The sequence below is a fragment of the Podarcis gaigeae genome (genome assembly GCF_964106915.1).
Source record: "Podarcis gaigeae genome assembly, chromosome: 14".
NCBI lineage: Eukaryota > Metazoa > Chordata > Lepidosauria > Squamata > Lacertidae > Podarcis > Podarcis gaigeae.
Window position 1 is genome coordinate 21,907,203 of NC_139690.1, and position 25,234 is coordinate 21,932,436.

Sequence of the window (25,234 nt, forward strand, 5' to 3'; positions counted from 1 at the left end):
TGGTGTGCTTTCGAATTGCTAGGTTGGAAGAAACTGGGACCGAGCAACGGGAGCTCACCCCGTCGCGGGGATTTGAACCACCAACCTTCCAATCAGCAAGCCCAAGAGGCTCAGTGGTTTAGACCACAGCACCACCTGCATACCCCAATAGGTAACTACTACTGTACTTATAGGGATGTGGGTGGCACTGTGGGTTAAACCACAGAGGCTAGGGCTTGCCGATCAGAAGGTCGGTGGTTCAAATCCCCGTGACGGGGTGAGCTCCCGTTGCTCAGTCCCAGCTCCTGCCAAACTAGCAGTTCGAAAGCACGTCAAAGTGCAAGTAGATAAATAGGTACCGCTTCGGCAGGAAGGTAAACGGCGTTTCCATGCGCTGCTCTGGTTCGCCAGAAGCGGCTTAGTCATGCTGGCCACATGACCCGGAAGCTGTATGCCGGCTCCCTTGGCCAATAAAGCGAGATGAGCGCCGCAACCCCAGAGTCGGTCATGACTGGACCTAATGGTCAGGGGTCCCTTTACCTTTACCTTACTGTACTTATACATTGGCTTGCAATATAAAATACTAAAGTACAATAAAAAGCAAAATATCTAGCAACTATAACCATATAATAAAACAGCAGAGCTAAAACTTTACACAGGCGTCTACAGCTTCTGGAAGGCCTCGCTGACTAAAGCCCAAAATCATATTTGCCAGCTCGCCTCCTCTCCAGCCCACCTCCCATGGATGGGATCTAAAATGGTTAAGTGATTAATGTTTTCTCAGACAATGGCCTTGTCCACACGGCGCTTTGAACCACGGTTTAAGCTAAACTATGGTTTAAAACAAATGAGCAATGCGTTAGTGCACGAGAAGTCCCTGAAGTACTCCTCCCCACTTCTTTCTTCTGTAGGTTGGGGAAGAAAGAAACCAGAGCTGGCTTACCATTGCAGTGGTACCTCGGGTTAAGTACTTAATTCGTTCCGCAGGTCTGTTCTTAAACTGAAACTGTTCTTAACCTGAAGCACTACTTTAACTAATGGGGCCTCCCGCTGCTGCCGCGCCGCCGGATCACGATTTCTGTTCTCATCCTGAAGCAAAGTTCTTAACCAGAGGTAATATTTCTGGGTTAGCGGAGTCTGTAACCTGAAGCGTATGTAACCTGAAGAGTATGTAAGCCGAGGTACCACTGTACATGTGAACTGGCACTTACGGTTTGTTCCCTAACAAACAATCATGGTAAGCCATTCCCCCCACCCCCTTGGCTTACAATCAGAGTTTATTGGAGGAAAATGGGAAGGCAGTCTCTGCTTTGTTTCCTCCCCAGTGGGCTGAAGAAAGGATTGGGGGAGAGCAAGTGGACCTTTTGAGTAGCATGTATAGTTTGATCCAGTTTGCATATTACGTTAAATTACAGTTTCAATATGGTATCTGCAAAATACTGTCGGGCGTCAACTACAGCTGAAGACCAAAAACTGTTTTTAAAGGTGTTGAAAGTGGCTTCACATCCCACAGTGTATATGCATAGACCCACATTTTGTCTCTCTCGTCCCACTGCCATCTCGGTTCAAACAAAGAGAAGTTGTTTACCAGCTGAAGAAAGTATGACAACTACAGATACCGTGGGCATATATCTTACTCTCAAACTGCCTTCATTTACCACCTGTCTCCAGTTTATTACCAGCTGATGTATTTTCAACATGGGTACATTAACATGCAAAGGTCTATTCAGAATTAAAACAGGCTTGTCAAATACAGACTCATTATAAAGCTATTTCTAAAGACATTTCTATATATCAAGAGATGCTATCAACAGTTAAACTAATAAATGGAGTGGTTGTAACGTATAATTTTGCCAGTCTAAATAGATGAATTCATTTATTCAACTCAATCAGAACATTATTACAAATCCAGAAACCACCAAACCTAATTTTATAGCATCTTTTTTTCCTTGTTAGTATGTGGGTTTGTTTTTTTAATGTATTCAGTAGACATAATTGCAACCAGCCTGTGGAACATGAAATCTAGGACGGCAAACATGCACTAAGACAACTTGTGTGTGTATCTGTGACCATTTAAACCAAACTATGGCTAAAGCCCTCTGTAAAGAAATCTCTCCTACAAAGCAGCAAAAAAGGAAGGCTTTCATAAACTTCATTCACCAGACTAGACAGCATTTTACATATGCATATCCCTTAAACCTAAGGCCACAGTCTGTAATTATTTTCTGACATAAGTAGTCTCTTCAGAGAAAGCTCAAGGCTTCAGTAGTCATTCAAAAATTCAAAAATGGGGCTTTCCAGGACAGGATTTTTAAAGGACATCTTAATGATGCCTCTGTCACTGCAATACATGTGTGGTTTTTTAACAGGTACAAAATCATACTCCTGTTTTCCATGGAAAGAAAACAATTTCAATCACAACAACAATTAAGTTTCAGTCACCTCAACTATGCAAGAGGACTCGAGTTGGAACACTATAGATTAATGTTGTTGCAAACAGGGATTTAGAAGTAAATATTGGAACAATGATGTTATCCTAGAGTGAAAAAGTGGCATTCTTGGCCAGTTGATTAAATAATAAGGTATATCTCCTCATTTTATATATTTAATAGTAACAACAACAACAAAAATAGTTGTATTTATTAACCTCACTTCACAAATCACCCCTAAGAAAGTAAAATAACCCAGCGAAGACTGGATGGGAACTATTAACTTTGGCTAAGCCAACAGTTCATCAAAGCTCAGCTTGAAGGCCTATGGTCAATTATGCATCAGGTGCCCTTGGAGTTTCGAATACAAAAGAATGGGAATTTTAACCTGGCATAATAAAGTGTACAACTTAGGGGATGTATTTGTCTTTTCTGATTTTCCTTTATCACAATATTAATCTATTACTGTATGTACTGTTATGTAATGTTCTTGACATAATTTAGTTTTAAGACAGAAAGATACCATAACAGGAGCCCGCTGCAACAGATCAGCGGCCCATTTAGTACAGCATCCAGTTCTCACAGTGGCTCACGAGATGCCTACGGGAAGCCTGAAAACAGAACCTGAGTACAGCAGCACTCTCCCTTCCTTTGATTTCCAGCAACTGGAACTCAGAAGGACACCACTTCAGACAGTGGTGGCAAAAAGGTAAAAGTAAAGGACCCCTGATAGTTAAGTCCAGTCGCAAACGACTCTGGGGTTGCGGCGCTCATCTCTATTTACTGGCAGAGGGAGCTGGCGTTTGTCCGCAGACAGTTTTTCCGGGTCATACGGCCAGCATGACTAAGTCACTTCTGGCGAAACTAGTGCAGCGCACGGAAATGCCATTTACCTTCCCGCCAGAGCGGTACTTATTTATCTACTTGCACTTTGACGTGCTTTTGAACAGCTAAGTGGGCAGGAGTCAGAACTGAGCAATGGGAGCTCATCCCGTTGCAGGGATTTGAATCGCCGACCTTCCGATTGGCAAGCCCTTGGCTCAGTGGTTTAGACCACAGCGCCACCCGCATCCCCCCGACAGTGGTGGTCGAACATAGCAATTGTGGCTAGTAGCCATTGACAGCCTAATCCTTCGTGAATTTGTTTAACCCTTTTTGAAAGCCATCTAGGTTGGTGGCCATCACTAGATCTTGTGGAAGCAAATTCCATAGCTTAATGAGGGGTGCGGGAGAGAAAGACAGAATCACTCACCAAGTGGTAAGAACGCAAGGCGGTTTCCAGCCATTGACAATTCATTAAGATTAGGAAGTTGGCAGAGATGGCGAGGGACATACCACAGATGGTTCCGGTCAGCAGTTAGGTACTGAAGAGAGAGGCACATATGCAGCTTTTCAGGCAAAGTTATCAAATGATTGGTTGAGATGTCCAGTGTCTGCAGCTCCCTAAGATCTCCAACCTCTACACACACACACACACACACACAAAAAAAAAAACACATCAAATTTTATTGCATTGTAGGCCACAATATTTAAAGAGCAGCTTAACAGGAGTGCTATTCAAAAGGAGAAAAGAACCTATGTATTTTACACATTGCGGCATCCACTGTCACACAGCACCATTCCCAAGGCTTGTTATGGCTACCCAAGATACAAGTGAACACCATACAGGTTGTCTCCAACTAGCTGGGTTGCAACTTGTGCAGGACTAACCTATACTATGAAGACTATGGCAGGCTCTGAACAATTTCACAGCATCTGCTAAGCTCTCTTATTTATGACATACCATCAATCAGGTTACTGGAAGAAGAAGAGTTTAGATTTGATATCCCGCTTTATCACTACCCGAAGGAGTCTCAAAGCGGCTAACATTATCCTTTCCCTTCCTCCCCACAACAAACACTCTGTGAGGTGAGTGGGGCTGAGAGACTTCAAAGAAGTGTGACTAGCCCAAGGTCACCCAGCAGCTCCAAGCGGAGGAGCGCAGACGCGAACCCGGTTCCCCTGATTACGGGTCTATCGCTCTTAACCACTACACTACACTGGCTCTCGAGATGGTTTAGGATTACACACATGGTAGTACTGCACTTAAGAGATTACTTTGCAACTTAGATACTTCCTTTGCCATAGCCTCTAGAAGACTCTGTTCCCAAAGCTGTGCTAACTCCTTTTTATGATGGCTGCCTCCAACAAGTACACATGCAACTATGTTAATTTAAAGCTCCATTAGACACAATGGAGAAACTGATAGGTGCAAGGAGAAGCTACTTTCCCTAAATGGGGGAAAGGCTCACAAATCGATATGAAAATGTTCTTGTAAATTCTCATGGGTTTTTTGCAAACCTTGCAATGAAAACTGCAATCATCAGATCTTGATTAAAGTAAGATTGCTTTAATGACCATGGTAGGGCAGGAAGAAAGATTCCAATGCACATAAAAAACCTAACCACAGAATCGCTATACAAAATGGGGGGACATTCCCATAGGAATCTGCTTGGCTGCTGTGAAAATAGGGTGCTGGGTTAAGATGGGCCCCTGGCCTGATCCAGCAGGGCTCTTCTGACCTTTTGCTTTTAACGGCATACAAATTTTGCACCTCTCTCAAGATACTGACACAAAAGTAAAGACAAATTGTGATGTGACAATCCAAAGGTGGAGACAGCACTACTTGAAGGAGCAAGAAGCAGGGTGATGACGTGGTGAGTTAACAGCCAGCAGACATGAGCTGGATTCTTATCTGCAACCAGTGGTGTACTGGGGTGCAGCTCAAGGGTTTTTTTCAGAGTGATGATGGCATTTGCTGGAGGACCAGGGTAACTGATGGAGCCTTTTTGCTCTGACAAGTGACTGAGGGCTCATCCATGCTGTCATTTAATGTGGATAATAAGCTTCCTGGCCCTCCATTAATTCTCCGTTGTCCATAGGATATTCGCCTCCAAGTCAATGCCTTCCCACACTTTCCTCTCCCTCAGGCCAGATCTTCTCATACCAGGGATACTCCGAAAATGAGAAAATCCAGATTGAAAGTGTGGGAAGGCAGTGAATGTCATGTGGACAACTGAGAATTAAAGGAGGTACAGGAAGCTTACTGTCCACATTAAACGACAGTATGGACGAGCCCTGAGCTGATAATGAGGTTTCACATTTGGACATTGCTCATGACAGATTAGCATATGGGAAGTCAGATAAATGAAGAAGATTTGGATACTTCTCCCCTTAGATGGGTTCCTACTTCCTACTGGCAGTTTAGATAGTGAAAGTTTTTTGTTGTCAGATTGTATTTCTAATTTAAAAACTTCAATTGGCAAAAGATATTTCCTTAAAGCTCAATGTATTTTACAAGTTAAACCCAAGAAATCAAAAGTGAGCACTGCTTAGTTCAATGGAACACACTTCCAGGAAATGATATACAGGATTGCATTCATACTTATCTTGATGAATTGGGTATTATGCTATGCACTGATGCCCTTTGGTGAAGTTCATGCATGTGTAAGTAAATAAATAACATAATGGATCAGCACAGCTGCCTGCATTTTTGGACTCTCCTCAGGGTGTGGCCATGGGGCCTGTCACAATGAATCTCAAAATGTACAACTAGAACACTGCCAGAAACACAGGAGAACTGAACTAGAACCAGGTGAGAAGACTGGGCAGATATATTATGAGGTATGGGAGAACTGGGGGGAAAGGCAGAGAGGCCAAGAAGTGGAACTCCCACTGGGTTTACTGGGTGGGAAGGCGGATCTCTGAGTCCACTCCTCCATCACCCTTAAGTCTGTAGACAATGTTACTCTTAACACTTGGATCTGGGTATGAAAGAGGAAGTAGGAGCAGAAGGACCCTGAAAGGTGACACAATTTCTCAACTTTATAATAAAAACTATGAACAAATATGGCTGAAATAGTGATCCGGTGCATTTAAATACTTTAATTACTTTTCCTTGGCATAATAGGATCTATGTTTTGTAATCTTGTCATGTTTAACCATTATGTCTATGTTATAAATAGTTCTGGTCACTAACTTCCATGCATTCACATACCTGTGGTTTATTTATTTTGGTTTTATTTTATGTCAGTCTTTATTCAACTGTGGTCTATAACTGTAAATGAACTGCGTATGTTTGTCACCACAACCTGCTTGATAACACTGTATTTTGCAGAATCTCTTGTAAACTATTTTTTTGAAAATTACTTCCACCGACCCCCAAAAACCTGTAAAATAGCAAAAACAGGTTTTTGAGCCTAAGAAGGTTAATTGAAAGTTTGAATTCCTTCTCCATAAAGTCCAAATAGAAGCCAACGAACAATAGTGACAACAGAGCTTGACTGCTTCAGAAATGCCTTTACAAAATGGATGCCGTAGGGAAAGGCGATGTTGCAAGCTATCAAGACTTGGCAGCTAGGCTATGAGAAAGTTGGTTGAGCTTTGCAAAGAATAGCCAAGGTAGAGTCAAGATGGTATGACTGAGGGCAGGTAAAACACAGTAGCAAGGAAATGAAAAGAGAAGAAGGGAGGAACAGGGCCTATAGCTAGCTAGGCATGGAAATATTTTGAAAGAGGGTGGAGAAGCCATGAAGAAACGGGGGCAAAGGGAAGACATACACAGTCACATCAGCTGATCCCACACAGACAAGAAAAGGGTGGGCAAGCCCAGTGCCCCCAAGCTATGCAAATGTGTGGGAGAAAGCCCATACATTTTTATTCTGCATTCACGGCTCGTAAGATTTCAGCTATGTGCTAGCTATGTTATGCCCCCCAAAACTGATTTGCTGAAGCTCAGCCACTCTCGTTTGGCTGTGACAACAAAAAGCACAGCAGAATGGGCTTGTTTTTACATAGAGCATAGCCAGTGGAAGGAAGAAAGCTTCCTACACAATGCCAAAAACCGCTGACTGGCAAGTAAAAGGCCCAGCTATTTTGAGATACAGCCTCTCCTCTGCCACTAAAAATAGTCTTGTGAAGACCGCCAGGTCCAAATCCTTCAAAGCTACAGTTGGCAAACTGGCAGGAACCCAGGAGCAGCAGAGGCCAAGGTATTTTTCATATCTTAGGGCGAGACAGATCTATTTCTCATCACCACTGCCTCTCCAGCAAGCATTCGTATCTGAAAACCCCATCTTCTTCTTATCCTCTGTGTTAAAAACAGATATATCTAAACAAACAGTGTGATCCCTACTTCAGATTACATTAGGTGGGTGAGGACTGGATTTCTACTAAAATCCCCTTGTGCTGGTGGAACAAAATGTTACTGTGGCATAGTGGATTTACAATGTATTACACTAGTGAAACTCTGCTAGGCAAGGGGCAAAAAATGGGCAGAACTGGAAGCAGCAGAGCCTAGACAGAATCTTATGCTCAAGAGGTTGGCCTTCCACCCAATGCAATAACATTATAACTGGAAAATAGGTGGTGCAAATAATTTAAAACACCCTCTCCTCCTGGAGTTGATGAGTGGTCCCAGGAGCCGTTAAAGATGCAGTAAAGATTCTGGCCACCTTCAAAGTAAAAAATGCAGCACGGTACAGTGGTACCTTGGAAGTCAAACGGAATCCATTCTGGAAGTCCGTTTGACTTCCAAAACGTTCGAGAACCAAGGTGCGGCTTCCGATTAGCTGCAGGAAGCTCCTGCAGCCAATCGGAAGCTGTGGAAGTCACTTCCGGTTTTCGATTGTCTGGGAGCCAAAACGTTTGACTCCCAAGGTGTTTGAAAACCAAGGTACGGCTGTATGAGGATGAGGATGTATTTATTTATACCTCGTCTGCTTCCCTGACAGAGACTCAAGGTAGCTTACAGATAAAAATAAGAACAGCTAAAACATAGGGGGGACCATCATTAAAAAACAATTAAACGATGATAAAATTAAAACTATGATATACATAAACATCATACAAATAAGTACAATAAAAAAGCATGGCACTAGCCCTTTAATTAAAAAGCTCACAATATTATTGTATGTTATTCTATTATTATAAAGCGAGATGAGCGCTGCAACCCAAGAGTCGTCCGCGACTGGACCTAATGGTCCGCAACTGGACCTAATGGTCAGGGGTCCCTTTACCTTTACCTTTTATTCTATTATGATATGTTCTTCCTGGCATTGAGGCAAGGTGCAGGATGACAGTTAACCGAATAAAAAAGTTCCAATGCAACTTTTGAATTTTAACACCATCCCCTAAAGTGATACATCCCCAAACACTGCCACCAGCTCCACTGGATGTAGCACACAGAATGAAGAAATCTGGTAGAAACGCCTTCTCTCAGTAACTCTTTCTCAATGGGGTCCCAGTCACATGCAATGTCTGTTGCAATTGCTGACCATCATGGCTCACAATCCTTTTGTCCCTCTTCTCCACAGAAGCCACCAACATACCCATAAGAAAAGATGTTCTCCACACTTGCCTCCACGGTAGACAGATGACAAGCACATTCTATTGCACCTGGACAAATCTTCTGCCCATTGGCCATCCCTGCTACTGTTTTTCTCCTAGAGCTCTTGTACTTTTGGAAGATACTTGACAGACAGAAATGTAAACAGGTTAAACTATACATAGCACAAGGAAGTGATGGGGAACGCTGCACCTGTTACTCCCGTCTGACATGTAGATTTCAGGAGTGCAGTGGCCCTGGAAAAACAAAGATGGCAATCCCATTCCCCTGTGAAGTTGTCAGAATGCAGTCTACTACTGCATCCTTATGATGGCTAAAAGACAGGGAGTCGTCTTCCGCCCAACCCTTGTTACTAATCTCTGATGTCTGCATGATGGTGGGGCCGGGGTTTCCCACAATGCCCCATAAGTGTTGGGGGCTTGCCAACAGCTTTATTCCTAGAGCACTAGAGGAGCAGCAGCAGCCTGAGAACTCAAATGTCCTCCTGACTTCCCCTCCCGATTGCCACTAAAGTTATGGATCAAGCATTGTTGCTGCCATTATGCTCAGAAATGCTGATACCTGGATCTGCTGGGAAAATAACCAGCAAAACCTGACAATCAACCAGGCAAGTCCTAGGAAAACAAAGAAGGCAGGCTTTTTTGGGGGGGGGGGGTGGTGTCACATTTATGGCTGCCAGGGCAAGACCCCATGGCCATATGCTTTTAACATTTTATTGCTTCTCTGCAGGGTCCAACCAAGCTCATTGGGTTGCTCCTCTCATAGTAGTGTGTGCAGTGTTCCTAATTCATGGGGTTTCCATTTTCCTCCATTACAGAAAGCTTGTTGCTCTACCATGAACAATAATACAACTCTTAGCAATGTGAAACTCTTTATATTGGGATACGGAACCTTATTTTTCATAATCAACTGAATTCCTGAGAAGTGAATATTCTCCAACTTGTACAGACAGAAAAGTCCTTACCTGAAGATACTTAAATAAAGGATTGGATGATTTTCTCCAAAAATGTATTTTCTAATATGCACTGATGCTGCAGATGTAAAAGATTATCAACAAAAATGGGGAAGGATTTACAAAAGGAAATTCCTTGAGAAATCTGGTCTTTTCTTTTGCAGCTTGAACTTTGTTTACTGTGAGCTCAATGTTAAGAGACAATTGTATAAAAATGGCAATGTAATGGCATTTAACACCTATTAAATTAGATTAGAGATCTTTAAAGTTGGCAATAGTTAACTATTGGTGCTGTGCCAACAACTGAGATATGTTACAATGCTCAAGTATTCTGGAAAACAACTGTCCAAGCAATATCAACTCTTACTAACTTTTTGTACTTATAGATCCTCATGTCTACTCAACTTTACACCCAAATTTGTTTAAACACAAGGCTGTATTTAATGTGCTTGTGATTACTATACTGGCCTATGTTACTAATTGAATCACATAGTAAATACATTTTATGTTACAGAAATGTGCTTCTTGCATGGAGTGTGTGTTTTAACTTCTGCATGTTTTGATGTATTAAATAAAATTAAAAGAAGAAACAAATATTCTGAGCATTGATAGAGAAGACTCAAGTTCCTGTGCTGTGGGGCCCCTGTCATCTATTGGCTACTGGTAAATTACATTTACCTATTCCAAACATAAAAGTCAACAGCCCAATGATAGAACTAGTGAGATCATATGCATGAAAGGAAAAATAGAAGACACTGGCTGGCTTCTTGCATCAGCTGCAGAAATACTGCTTAAAAACTCAATTGCTTTGTATTTCCTAAGCATTGTTGGAATGTGCTACGCCAGAGACAAAACCAGGTTTCCTGAAAGCTTCAGAAAGTTAGGCAAGGGCCTCTTCATAGAGCAGGTCTGATCTTGCTCCAATCCTGCATTTCTGTTTCCCCTCCTGTTCCGCCCTCTGCATTTGCTTTGCTTCTTCAAGTCACTGAATTACAGCAGGGACTCAGCTATAAAGCTGCAAATAAAAAGTTTTAAGTGCATTTTAAACACAATATACAATGTGACACTAGATGGCGATGGTGAGCCTTACGGAAAACTCCATGTGTTTTTAAAAACGCTTAAAAATGCACTTTCAGAACAGTTTTTATATGTGTGTAGATTCCACCCAGGTTTGTTTTCCATGTCCACAAAGCCATCTACCTAGCTCTATTCTCTGTGAAAACTACCATCTGAGACATCTAATTGCCGATCTGGACTCCTTAGCTGACATGGCTCTTTTGGCTGAAAACATCCACAATTCATATGTCATGCTGAGCAAAACAGCAAATAACAGCTCTACCTCCTCCAACTAAGGTTACACTGGAAAGTCTGCTGAATTCGTATGGGTTTGCAGAGTTATGCACACAGCTGCATGATCCCTGTTCCAGAGACAGAGGCATTCCCTACTTAGCCTGTTGGATTCAGGCAGCTGTTCCCATTTACTTCTTTCTTATAGTTTTCTCACAGGGCAACTGCTATTCCATGGCCCTGATGATGGGAAAAGACAGGTGGACAAGCACAATATGTAATGGTGATGCCCTCACTTGCTTCCCTTCTGAGTCTCTCTCGCTGAAGAGCGCTAAACTTATCGGTGCAAATGCAAACTCAGAATTCCAAGTGTACAAGCTATCTTTACTACAAGTTGAAGCACAGAACAAAACCATGCTGAATCTAACTATTTTAAGTGTCTGTCTGCAATTATACATACACAATTCAAAACAATTATAATCATAAAAGCAATATAAAATACTATTTACAAAGGATACCATCACCATACAGAACCACCCAATTTGATCATTTTTAGGTACGTATGCCATTCCTAATCAATTCTCACTGGCAGATGATTCTTCTTCTTCGGACTATGTTAAAGTGCATACATCTACATTAAAAACACCACCACCAGTGTATTGTTTTGATGCTACAGCCTGCGGCTCTTTATCTGAATTTTATCACAGTGTTCTCAGAAAATGATCAAAGCAGCCCTGACAACTTAATGTTCTTTTAACTTAAGTATAGCTGCATAACTTCCCCTCTGGTCTTTTGGCCTTTGGCTCAATAAGCCACTGGAAACATCAAAGGTCAGGAGACTCAAATCCTCCAACCCAGAATAAAGACACAATGAGGGGTAAAGTTAATGTCTGAGGAGGGGATTAAACTATTTACAATGTGCTACAGGAAAGCTCAGTGTTCTTTTATGAAAAAGCAGTTTGTTACTACTTGAAAAACATATTAGCTGATAGAACAACTACTTATCAAGGTAGGAATAAGCCCTGCTTTCAAGGTAAACAAATAAAATAAGAGATATTCACTTTATTCTGGAACTAGCAATAATATCTTCTTCAAGTTTAGATTTGGCATGCATTAACACAGATTTATGTATCTACATTATATTTTTATTTATTAAAATAGGGAATACACTAGAGGAGACAATGGGAATAAGACTTATCAGAACAACTTCTCTCAAGGCACTCTTCCTTTTGCACATAAACAACTCTGTAAGTGAAGAACTTGAATCCTAATCCTAAACTCATTAATAAATCACACTAGTTGATTACATAACCAATGTTGAATTAAGTCCCCACATTGAAACAGAAACAAATTAAATTGCTTTTCTTTTGTATATAATTTCTACCATACATACTGAAGCTAGGCGATTCTACATGTGAAACAAAAAACAAAGAAAAATGGTAAAGCATAATTTAAACAGTGTATCTGAATGTACCTTCATATCCATCACAACACCACACATACACAAACCCCTTTCTATGAACAAAAGAATGGAACACTAAGCTATTTCAGACTTTATAGCGACAAAAAAGTCTGCAGCTAGTGTATAGTGGCATTACAGGTTTTACTACGCACTACAAAATACAACATGGCATTAACAAAAGGGGTTTTCAAAAGCAAGATTTAACATGGTGCCACAAGTTGTATCAGGCAAAGAGTTTACAGCACAGTTCCATAAACAGATGATTTCTGAAACACAGGGTAGCTTAGGGTTTTGACAGTAAATGGTCTTCTGTTTCTACTGTAAAAAATCTAGAAGATTTAATAGCATTTTCTGTAGGCTATGTAAATCATTTTAATTCTGCAATCTAGTCACATTTGTTAGTGTTTGCCCTAAGTGTATGTGAGCTCAAAATCTAAAACCAAAAGGAATTACACAACAGGTTTACACACTTTCCATTCAAAGACTCATTGACCACACCAGAAATTATTGAACAGGGTAAAGGGAGGGGAAGCAGATAGATAATTCCCCTACATCATATCCCCTACATCATATCCAAATGGCATTTCAGACCTTTTATTAACCCTTCTTTCTTCCAAGGAGATCGAGGAAGCATACATGGTTATTCCCCTTTCTCAATTTTATCCTAACAACCCAGTCATGGCTAAGTGCGGATTTGCTCTCACTGGCAAATCTGCTAAAAAGAAGATCGGTGGTACAATCATAACACATGTTGTTATTATTATTAAACAAATGTCACTCTTTCTTTGTAACATCTTTATGAACAAAATATACTGGACTACAACATAAACCAAGATCAATGCATTGGATGCATCGATTTCAGAAATCCGTTAAATCAGTGAAAAAACAGAACAAAATGTAGGGGGGAAATATGTGCTAGAAACTATGCCAATCTGTGTTTTACATACTGTCAAAACTGTCAACTAGCTCAACATGGTAATCAAAGTGCATAATGTTCTCTATCAGCAAGCTAAGAAAGCGTTCCCATTCCATCCCGATTTCTGTGGTAGTTCAAGACAAATAGCACAGAAGCATCCTTTTTCCTTTTGAGTGTTTTCCTGGCTGCAATAATCTATAAAAAAATAATGTACTAATTAGATACAGCCTTTTGAAAGCAAGTACTCATGTTTAAAGCAACCTACTTTGCTTAGACTACAGCACTGCTTTAAACATTGCCAAGGGGCTGGCAAGAGTTAAATGCTCATGTAACAATGTTCTCCTCAAACCCCCACAGGTCCATTCACTTAACACCATACTCCTGGAAGTGTGCCTGACATACCAAACCCCGTCCTGTTGCACATATTTTTATGCCTGTTACTAAATTAGGAAAGCGGGGGGAACTGTGCCTGTGCCAATTGCGAAACAGAAAGGGTCAGCATCATTGGTCTGCAGCAGGATCAGACAACCTGGTGCTCTCCAGATGTTGCCAGACTACAGCTCCTGTCTTCCCTGACCATTGGGCCATGCTGGCTGGAGTTGATGAGGGCTGAAGTCCAACAACATCTGGAGGGTACCATGCTGGCTACCCCTGGGTTTACAGCTTCTCTGTTAAGCCAAAATCCTTCCAAGGCTGGCATATATAATCTTTATTGGTGCATGCAGCTGCGCTGAAATACAATGGCACACAGAAGAAGAAAATTAAAGGCTATAATCAAGATTTCTCACTCCCAGGAATATTCTGCAGCGCACTACCGAAACCACATATTAGAATTACAGATTACTGTATCATTTAACTACCCAACGATAGAACTGGAATATAAAATTGTTATGTTGGACATTTCGAAAAGCAAATGTAAAATGTATTCGTTTAGCCAAGAAAAGGGGCAAGGATTTTAAGTACTACTTCTTCATGACAACATTGCTGCCATAGTTAATACTTAGCTCTCTTGAGAAATACTAAGTAGGGCATTGAGGAATTTTTGAACAGGAAAAAAACAGCAACTGGGAAGCATTTTAGAGGGATCTTCATCTGCATGAATACTAAACACATATGTTGTATTTCTTGGCAACCAAGGAGGAAAGTTCTGATGGGGATGGGGGAAAGAAGGGAACAGAACTTTTCAGCCCCAACACACTGGTAGATCCAAACTACCAATGCAAATTGCTAAGCAAAACAGATTTTGACATAATGAATGATCATTCCCAGGTTATGTTATAAATGCTCACAGTGATGAACATGTAGCTACAACATGCTTTGCAAGATTAATGGTACAAGGAAGGATGAAATTAGATGCAATACAAAACTACTCTCCTCTGATTCTTAGGTCTATAAAATACACTGTTCTGAAAATAAGATTCACCTACTCCTTTAGATAACCGGATAGGTATTTTAAAATGGAAAAAAAAGTTTCACCTTTATGATTACACTCAACATAGAAGCTGACTACAGGAAGCCTGTAAGACAATTTAGTTTGGGTTGAAGGCAAAGTATAAGGCTAAGACACAGCGTAGGATATGCAGACTAAAGTTTTGAATAATGTCATGCATTTTGTTTAAGGAGAGCAAAAGCTTCTACCTTCTCCTTCCAGTCATTTCGGAGAGGAAAGAGGAGTTCATGAGTCTGGGAGGTGGCTATGCTTGTTCACATCACATTAAACCATGGTATTTAGTACTAGGTTCAATCTGTCCACACCCTGTTTGAAAGCCTGTATGTGTAGGAAAGGACACCCAAGAAAGGTTTGTGACCCCTTTTGCCCCACGACATGTAAAATGTGCTTTTCAAAGTTACGCACAAACTAGCTCTTTGCAGGCACAAAGACCTTGGGGGTACAATCATGGGCAGCTCATCTCAAGTTCCCTGTACTTAATTATAACCAATTGGACTAAAGGCATTTACTCTGAAGTAGCCTAGCTAAATTCTGGAGTATGTTGCTTCAGGACTGCTTTCAAAGTCCTATTTTCTTAAGGCAGTAATACAAATAGTATTTGAAAGGCAACTTTACCACAGAATGGCTTGGGAGCTCAAGTCATTGCCAACTCTGCTTAATTAATTCACTTACCATAAAAGTTGGCAAAACATGAAGCTTTTCACTTAGTAAATCTATAATTAACTGTTAATGTTTGCTGAGTAAACATAAGCCTATATTTAATTAAATCTTACAGTAAGATGCTATAACCTGAAAGTTTTATAAGCAACATGCTTCTGAAACAAAAACTTAAGAACTTCCAAATCTTGTTAGACATTAAAAAATTAACTTAACTTTATTGTGCTTATAAATAAAACCAGTATATGTTAATAAGACCTAGTTGTCAGAACATTCTTTCAAAGATATGAGATAAAGAAAGCATAAAGCTTTTTTCACTTGTAACAAAATCTGATCTTGACAGGAGCATTGTCTGCAGCAATGGAATATTAAGATATGAATGTAGAGTTATGTCTGAAGTTGCCACGTCTTTCCTACATTTTAACATCTGTACTAATTAACGTGAGAGTCAGAATGGAATAATCCCTATACACAAAGGTCCCACTGTTGGAATGCTCATTATCCAAAATCTCAGTTATCTGAACACAAAGAATTATACCCAAACCTTACCACAGACAACTGGTTCAGATACCCAAACAGCTGGAGTTTGCACACTTCTTTACTTGTTTGTGTTTTGTTGGTTGGCAGCAGCAATTTTGGGCAGAAACCATGGAGGGAGGGAGGGAGGGAGGGAGGGAGGGAGATTGGACAAATCAGTTTTTCCTTTGTTTGGCTTTCTCACAGGAAGCATGCACAGGTCACTAACAAAGTTGTATAAGAATCTTAAGCAGCAACCTAACCAAAGATTAAATAGATCAGCTGATGACAATTAATCATGTCTTAGGCTCCAAGGTCAGCAGGGCAAAGTTAGCAGGACTATACAGCTGAAGGCCTGTTTTATGTTGCCAAAGGATGTCCAAATTCTCTATGAGGTTGCTGCTTCACTCATCAGTTTTATGATGTAGAGGAGTAACATGCAATTATTCTACTGAGGGCAATGAACATAATGTACATCAAAACCTAAGTAAGATACAGTCCACTCAAGTTGGGATAGAATAAAAACTTAATTTCTCGTTCTAACCAGAGATGAATGGCTGATGAAGATGATGGACTACGCCGATATGACGAAAATTGACTGGGAAAGTCAGAAACCAGGAAGAGAAGAATTTTAAGAAGGCATGGGGAAAATTTATAATGTATTTAAGAGAACACTGTAAACAACTACAAACTTTGGCAGGATTTGAGTAATGCTTGTAATGTACGAAAAACTATGTAAAAAAGGGTTATTTTTCTTTAAAAATTAGAGAAAAGAAGGGAAGCAGTTGGGGAAAAGATTGATAATAGTAACCATGGAAGGGCGGAAGGAAGTCAATGGATTCAGGGAATCCTAAATGATGTGGATGATTTGTTTGAATTAAAATTTGTTATGTAAAACTTATTAAAACTTATTTAAAAAAACAATTCCATTTCTCCCGGTGAACTGCCCACTACTCTTTCTGAAATTTGTATACTATTTAAGCTAGTAGCCAGACCATATCCCAGGAGATCAAATCTCAAAAATTAATTTCATGCTGAGTGAAAATATCTTAATAAAACCACAAAACATAGGAGCAGTGCACATAGAGACATTATTAGCATAGTTTATATGTACCAACTTTCTAAACTGTTAACAATACTTTTTGACATGCCTTACACATAACATTTCTTTTGGTAGATAAATAGGTTCATCACTGATATATCATAAAGTGGTGAAAGAGACAAGGTTTCACGCACCTGTTAGTTTATTAACAAAATCCAAAAGGAAGATTAATGCCTATTACTGTATTAGGACCAACTAAAATGTCACAAAGAGTTGGCCTGCTATATCTAGATAACAAGGAATTGATTGTGCAGCCTAGACTTACTTTTGCAGTACTCAGAAAATTTGGGAGAGGAAACAACATAGACAACAGAAATTAATTAGCATCCAGAATATTGGAGAAAATACAGAATAAGCCAGGAAAAGAATCATTCCTGAAGGCAGTGGCGTAGCGTGGGGGGTGCAGGGGGGGCCGGCCGCACCGGGCGCAACATCTGGGGGTTAGGGGGCGCAAATCCACGGGTTAGGGGGTGCAAATTACTTGCCTTGCCCCGGGTGCTGACAACCCACGCTACGCCACTGTCTGAAGGTACCAAAATTCCAGGTTCTTACCCAGAATCATTTGATTGAATTACTGCCAGAGATAACCACAAATTGCCTTGCAACATCCATTTTAAAATTTGCTTCACATAACCCCTGATGGCTTGAAACAGTTCACTCAATGAAAAAAATAAAAGAAAGAAAGAATAAAATAATGGTTTCCAATGGTTTGTATGAGTGAAGAGTGAATCCAAAAAATTTCTGGTTGATTTGAATGAGCCAGTGTAATTTCTTTTTTTTTATATAAGATATTTATTAAAGATTTTCTTAATACAATAAAAAACAACAACAAAGTAACATATAACATTATAATAACCATATTTTCTTCGCTTCTTTAGACTTCCTCGCATCTCTCGTTCCTGCGTTCCAAGTTTATCAAACTTTAACCAGCAATTTATCACCTTGTTTCAATTCTTGATTTATAATTTTCCAATATTGTGTCCCTAATTTTAGATATTTTTACCCAAACCTTAAAAGCTTAATTTTAACATAATATTTATCCAAAATTTATCTTTTCTTAGATTTTCACTTATCTTCATATTCCTTTCAACTAACTTAATGGTGCCATATTATTTATAATCTTACATCTTTCTTAACACTCATACAATTTACAATATTTTTGTAAATAGTCCTTAAATTTCTTCCAGTCCTCCTCCACTGCCTCTTCTCCCAGGTCTCGGATTCTGCCAGTCATTTCTGCTAGTTCCATATAGTCTATCAGTTGCATCTGCCATTCTTCCAGTGTGGGCAAATCTTGGGTTTTCCAGTGCTTGGCGACAAGTATCCTTGCTGCTGTTGTTGCATACATAAAAAATGTTCGGTCCTTCTTTAACACCCTCTGGCCAACGATGCCTAAAAGAAAGGCCTCTGGTTTCTTAGGGAAGGTATACTTAAATACCTTTTTCAACTCATTATATATCATTTCCCAGAAAGCCTTAACTCTAGGGCAGGTCCACCAGAGGTGAAAGAACGTTCCTTCAGTTTCTTTACATTTCCAACATTTATTGTCAGACAAATGGTATATTTTTGCGAGCTTGACTGGAGTCATGTACCACCTATATAACATTTTCATAATATTTTCTTTCAAGGCATTACATGCCGTGAATTTCAGACCGGTGGTCCATAACCTTTCCCAGTCAGCAAACATGATATTGTACCCAATGTCCTGTGCCCATTTTATCATAGCCGATTTGACCATTTCATCTTGTGTATTCCATTTTAACAGCAAGTTATACATTCTTGAAAGTACCTTAGTCTTAGGTTCTAGCAATTCCGTTTCCAACTTTGATTTTTCCACCTGGAATCCTATATTTTTATCCAACTTAAAAACCTCTTTAATCTGAGCATAATGTAACCAATCTCGCACTTTATCTTTTAGTTTCTCCAAACTCTGCAGCCTCCAATTGTCTCCATCTTTTTCTAATATTTCCCAATATTTCGGCCATTTGGCCTCCATATTGAGTCTTTTCCGGGCCTTAGCTTCCATTGTTGATAACCACCTTGGGGTCTTGTTTTCCAATAAATCTTTATATTTTGTCCAGACATTAAACACTGCTTTCCTGACAATATGGTTCTTGAAAGCCTTGTGACTTTTAACCTTGTCATACCACAAATATGCATGCCATCCATAAGCATTGTTAAAACCTTCCAGATCCAAAACATCAGTGTTTTCAAGAAGCAGCCAATCTTTCAACCAGCAGAAAGCTGCTGATTCATAATACAACTTTAAGTCTGGCAGGGCAAAGCCCCCTCTTTCTTTAGCATCAGTTAATATCTTGAACTTAATTCTGGGCTTTTTGCCCTGCCAGACAAATTTGGAGATATCTCTTTGCCACCTCCCAAAACACTCCATTTTATCCACAATCTGTAAAGTCTGGAACAAAAACAGCATTTTTGGCAATACATTCATATTTATAGCAGCAATTCGGCCCGACGAGGAAAGTTTCAATCTTGACCAACCTTCTAAATCCCTTTTAATTTCTGACCAACACTTTTCATAGTTATCCTTAAATAGACTCAGATTCTTAGGTGTTATGTTTACCCCTAGGTATCTTACTTTTTTGACCACGTTTAACTCTGTCTCTTTCTGAAACCTTTCTGATTCTGAAGGTGTCAATTTTTTCCCCAATACCTTAGTTTTTTGCTTGTTAAGTTTAAATCCCGCCACCTGACCAAACTCCTGAATCAATTGTAATACCCTTTTCGTACTAGATTCTGGCTCCTGTAGGGTCAAAACCAGGTCATCTGCAAAAGCTTTAAGTTTATACTGTTTCGCTCCGACCTGAATTCCTTCCACCAGCCGGGCCCCTCTAATCATATTCAAGAGCACCTCCAGGACCGAAATAAATAACAAAGGAGAGATAGGGCAACCTTGTCGTGTTCCTTTTTCAATTTTGAACTCTTCCGTCACCACATTGTTAACTATCAATTTAGCCTTTTGTTCTGAATAAATTGCGTCTATCCCATTCTCAAATCCCCGTCCCACTCCCATCCCTTCCAAGTTTTTCTTCATAGACTTCCATGAAATATTATCAAAGGCCTTCTCCGCGTCTATAAATATTAACACTGCTTTTGTATTAATATTTGTTTGCAAAAGTTCCAAAATGTCGATAATGTTCCTTGTGTTAGCAAACAAATGTCTACCTGGGAGAAAGCCTGCCTAGTCCTTATGAATTACTTCATTTAAAACTTTTTAAAATCTACTTGCTAAAATGTCTGCAAATATTTTATAATCCACATTTAGGAGGGAGATGGGACGGTAGTCCTTGAGTTGTGTCTTTTCAGTTTCTAGTTTAGGTATCAATGTGATGAAAGCTTCTTTCCACGATTCCGGTGCCTTCTTCCCCTCCATAATTTCATTGCAAACCTCCATTAATGGATGTATCAGGTAATCTTTCAATGTCTTATAATATTTGGAGGTAAGCCCATCTGGCCCTGGAGATTTGCCCAATTGCATATTCTGAATGGCTTCTTCAATCTCTTGTTGTGTTATTTTATAATTCAGGATTGTTCTATTTTCTTGAGACAGCTTTGGTAGACCATTCCTTATCAAAAAATTTTCTATCTCAACCTCATTTTGCGGCCCTTGAGTGTATAGTTGTTTGAAATATCTCTGGAAACACTTTCTGATCTCCACTGGATTCTGAATATTTCTTCCTTCAATCTCTAGATTTGTGACCGTATTTAGTTTTTGTCTCTTTTTCAACTGCCATGCTAACAGTTTTCCACATTTATTTGCCGATTCAAATGATCTTTGTTTCATTAGCTTAACTTTCCACTCCACTTCCTGATTTATCAACTTAGAATATTGTGCTTGATAAAGTTTAATTTCTCTCAAAATCTCCTTTGACTTCGGTCTCGATCTTAGCTTCTTCTCACATTCTTTAATTTTCTCCAGGATCTTGTCTTTTTTCTCATTCTGTGCTCTTTTCTTTATAGTGTTCTGTTGTATCAGAAATCCCCTCATAACCGCTTTACTTGCGTCCCAGATGATTCTTTTTTCCACCATAGTGTTCAAATTTATCTCAAAATAGTCCTTCAAAACTTTTTGGGCCTTTTTAGTAATCTCCTGATCTCTAAACAAATTGTCATTCATCTTCCATCTGAAGGAGCCGGTTGGAGTTAGTCTCATATCCATCTTTACGGCATTATGGTCGGAGCAGGTCTTTGGGCAGATTTCCACTTTTCTTGTCTTGGGTGCCAGACCTCTAGTTATCCATATTTGGTCGATTCTTGTCCATGAGCCAGTGTAATTACTGTCTCTATTCAGAAACCAAGAAGGAAAAAATGTTGTGTAATAACCTCAAATGTTTTTCTTTTCCCCTGAAATACACAAGGATTATTTAATCCAAGTGTTTCAGTTTTGGCTAACCGTATTTCCCTTTCCACTATTGAACTTGTAATGGTTTGGAATTTTTCAAGATTTAGTTTGCGGAATGTATAAAGTTCATGTAACACTTCAAAGATGGGTAAAAAGAGGCCACACAGATTCAACAGCAGGACCTGGAATTAACTCTGCTTGCCTGATGCCAAATCCTATGATCTAATCACTGGCTGACAAGAATGTCTTTATATTTATCAAAGGGAAGAGTTATACTGCAAGCATGCCAAAATGTGGTAGGTGTTTTCTAAACAAAGACACAGTCCATCTCCTAAATAGAGCTGTTCATCTCTTTAATAGCATTTTAATTAAAACTTATGTAAGTCATGGGCATTTAATTAGAGTATAACTACAAAGTAATAATTTAAAAAAACTTAACCAATAGCTGATTTTTATCTACTGCTCAGTACAGTGGTACCTCGGGTTAAGTACTTAATTCGTTCCGGAGGTCTGTACTTAACCTGAAACTGTTCTTAACCTGAAGTACCACTTTAGCTAATGGGGTCTCTTGCTGCCACTGCGCCGCTGGAGCCCGATTTCTGTTCTTATCCTGAAGCAAAGTTCTTAACCTGAAGCACTATTTCTGAAGCGTGTAACCTGAAGCGTATGTAACCTGAAGCGTATGTAACCTGAGGTACCACTGTATCTGTTAAACTTCCAAATCTGATACTGCTAAGAATTGGGAGGTTATGGGGCAAAAAAGAGAGTATTTCTAAAATCATGAAGGATATTTTAATAGCCCTACAGACAACAACACTCACACATTACAATTCTATTAACATATTTTATAGAACAGTATAGTGGCTCTGAGCAGGGAAGAGGGTAGTTCTCTTCAGGGTTGGAGACTGAAGCTGTTAACAGATGGACTATTATTAAGAGAGGGTGATGAAAGTGCACTGTGGAATATGACACCATGTAGACAGAGAGGGAGAAGGAGCATAAAATAAAGACATTTTGCTTTTAAGGTGTTGGGAGCAGAAGCCCAGGATACAAAAATGGGGGAAGTTGGGGGATATTTCTGGTAGACTATATAAGAGAGGCCTATAGGTTTTTGGAGGGAGGATCCTGACACCCGACGGCAGCCCAGTATAGGGAAGCTATTTAAGGCTCAATGTTTTGTTTTGTTTTTATATATGTTGAAAGCTGCCCAACATATTATTATTATTATTACTACTAGCAGTAGTATTTGAGAGTAGGCTATGAATCAGGAATACCCTACTTCACCCCCCCACTCTGGCACCTGCTAACTGAGTGATTTTATACAAGTTACTATTCCCTTAACCACAAACCCTCTATCTGCAATATGAGGATAACAACCTTTGCTATGGGGCTATTGTGAGAATTATAGAAGAACATTGAGTTAGAGCCAAAGTTGGCCTTCCTGCTGATAAACAGTTTTGCACAAATGTGCTAAGTTAAACACACTTAGTGGTATCCTTGTTCCACTGGCAAACTGTTTTGTGCCAGTGGAAGATTGCAGAGCAAGAGAATGCATAAGCAGGCTGCTGGTAATTTTGTTGCACAAAAGACTGTGTAATCTGTTGCACACTGAGCTTCCACTAACACAACTGCTACATTATTTCTTATGTTCTGTAACTCACCTGTCTGCTAGCACAAGACAGACAGAGAGCACTGGATACAACCCACAGAGAGCATCCCTGGCAACACCAACTTAAGAGCGCTCTGTGCTTAACATGGCATCTCACCTAGCAGGAAGCCTATTTTAAAAGCAGCTACAACCATTTCACAAAATCAGCATTCTTGCTGATGGAAATGTAGCTAACACTGGAGTAAGCTTCATCTTACTAATGCTGAAGGAATACTGTACTTTGTGAGCCCACTGCAAACCCCTTGCTAGAATAGAGCGAATAGAACTTATCAAGCTATTTAGAAAAGCTGTCACAATACCAACCATCCCACTCATGATCTTGATAAAGAGAAGCTACTTAAGAGGGATTATGAGCCAAAATACTCACAGGCTCTGCAACCATGAAAGGAAACCTGTTTGAAAAGTGCTTGCAAAGTAATGACAGAAAGAAAGCACTCAATGAAAACAGATCAGCAGAGTCAATTTCCTAGCAGAAATGGAAGATTATCACAGGCTGGGCAAGATTAATACACACTGTGCAAATGAAAATCTGACAGCATTTGGGGAAAATAAAGAGCTGGTTAGAGGCCCTTAGACAAGCTGACGCTGCACCAGCACTTCAATATACACTGGACATTTTGCTAGACTCTGATGGTTACTAACTAGTGATATATTTAGCTATTTAAGAAGTGTTCACATACCTAAAGATTTGAACACACAGGAGGAAGACATTTAATGTCCCATTTTCATATAAATGGAGGAAATAAATACCGCTTCCTTGTACGGTAAAGACTATTTCCTAAGCAACATGCAGTCATTCATTCCATAATGTAAATTATTCTTTCTGAAGTTCTCCTTTTTTGAATCTGTTAAAGTCATGTGTTAAGTTCTGTAAAAATACTCCAGCTCTTCTTTGAACAAACCTTGCTTTTATAGTGTGCGTGCACAGCATAAATTTTAGAAGTTCAAGAATATTCAGACATTCTCTTTTGAAATTGGTATTTCTGAAACAATGATAATTTTTAGCAGTTTTCAGTAAAAAATGTTCTGGATTTATGGAATGTTCACAATATGATACATTATGAATTATTGCCACCACACATTTGGCTCCCTGTTTCAGTGAAGAGTTAACATAGTCAACTCTGTTTCTGCACTTAATACAGCACAGGGCTGCATCACCTTTATGAAGAATGCACAACTTAAAAGTGTAGTCTTAAGCTCTCTTACTCTGCAGTAAGCCCCACTGAGACTCCATGCAAACATGCTTAAGACTATGCTGTTGTCTTGGTAAATTCTGTCCTTGGTAAATTCCAGTTAAGGCAGCCTTTATTCATTGTGACCAAATTTCCTCTGAAGTTCCCATTTTTAAATACAGTTAATTTGCCAGATAATAAGAAGTTTGCTGCAGCACAGAATAAAGGCTTGGCACGCTCAAAGATGATTGTGATGGATATTCCGCCTTCAGCAAACTCACTGTATTTTCACTAAAACAATCATTTAATTTTAACCCCATATTCATCTCATAGGTAGAAAGCAATGAATTAAGTTATTGCTTATAATTTAAGCAACCAGTATGTCAAGGACAATACCTAACAGGCTTAACCAACATGCCCTAACCATTTATCTGCAAGCAGAATTAAAAATACGCACAGCAAATCATCAACAGGAATAATCATATCGGTTTTTTGAGCCAGAAAGCTGCTGATCCCTTACCTGCTGGCAAGTACTTCAGCTGGTTATTAGCCAATCTAAGGTGGCGTAAAGATCTTAGGCGGCCAATCTCTGGGCATACAATTTCAAGAGCATTGTCACTCAAATCTAAAAACTGCAGTTTAACGAGGGAGCCAATTGCTTCAAAGAAGAAGAAAAATGACAAGGAATAAATCTGACCCAATAAAAGCACCAAAACTTTAATAAAAGAATGAGATAGACTTCTATGATGGCTGCATTCACACATAAAGCTGAACCATGGTTCTGCATAATGTACAAGAGTTGGAAAAGGCCCAAGCAAATCTCATGTTCATGCACTCCACCCCCTTCCAAGGTGCCAGGAGGACTTTGGCAGCGTTTACTTTCATTTTCAAGTAATCT

The 25,234-nt window shown here is 39.7% G+C and overlaps 1 protein-coding gene and 1 long non-coding RNA gene across 8 annotated transcripts in view; one reads left to right on the top strand and one right to left on the bottom strand.

Annotated features, from left to right (window-relative positions):
• LRRC28 (leucine rich repeat containing 28) overlaps positions 1-25,234 on the bottom strand; it is a 54,876-nt gene that overhangs the window by 17,063 nt on the left and 12,579 nt on the right. For 4 of the 7 annotated variants that reach the window (XR_014558046.1, XM_083713232.1, XM_083713237.1 and 1 more), the window contains 2 exons: positions 24,857-24,994; positions 3,661-3,867 (listed from right to left, as the gene is read on the bottom strand). Coding sequence is in view for 6 of the 7 variants with exons in the window: in XM_083713232.1 (XP_083569358.1) it covers positions 3,661-3,867; positions 24,857-24,994 (345 nt within the window). In the remaining variant the exon portion in view is untranslated. The remainder of the gene's footprint in view (positions 1-3,660; positions 3,868-24,856; positions 24,995-25,234) is intronic. The other 3 variants (XM_083713234.1, XM_083713236.1, XM_083713235.1) reach the window with 2 other exon arrangements.
• Positions 3,886-13,398, top strand: LOC310831973. The gene is made up of 2 exons (XR_014558076.1): positions 3,886-8,121; positions 9,611-13,398. It is a non-coding gene; the product is annotated as an uncharacterized lncRNA (long non-coding RNA).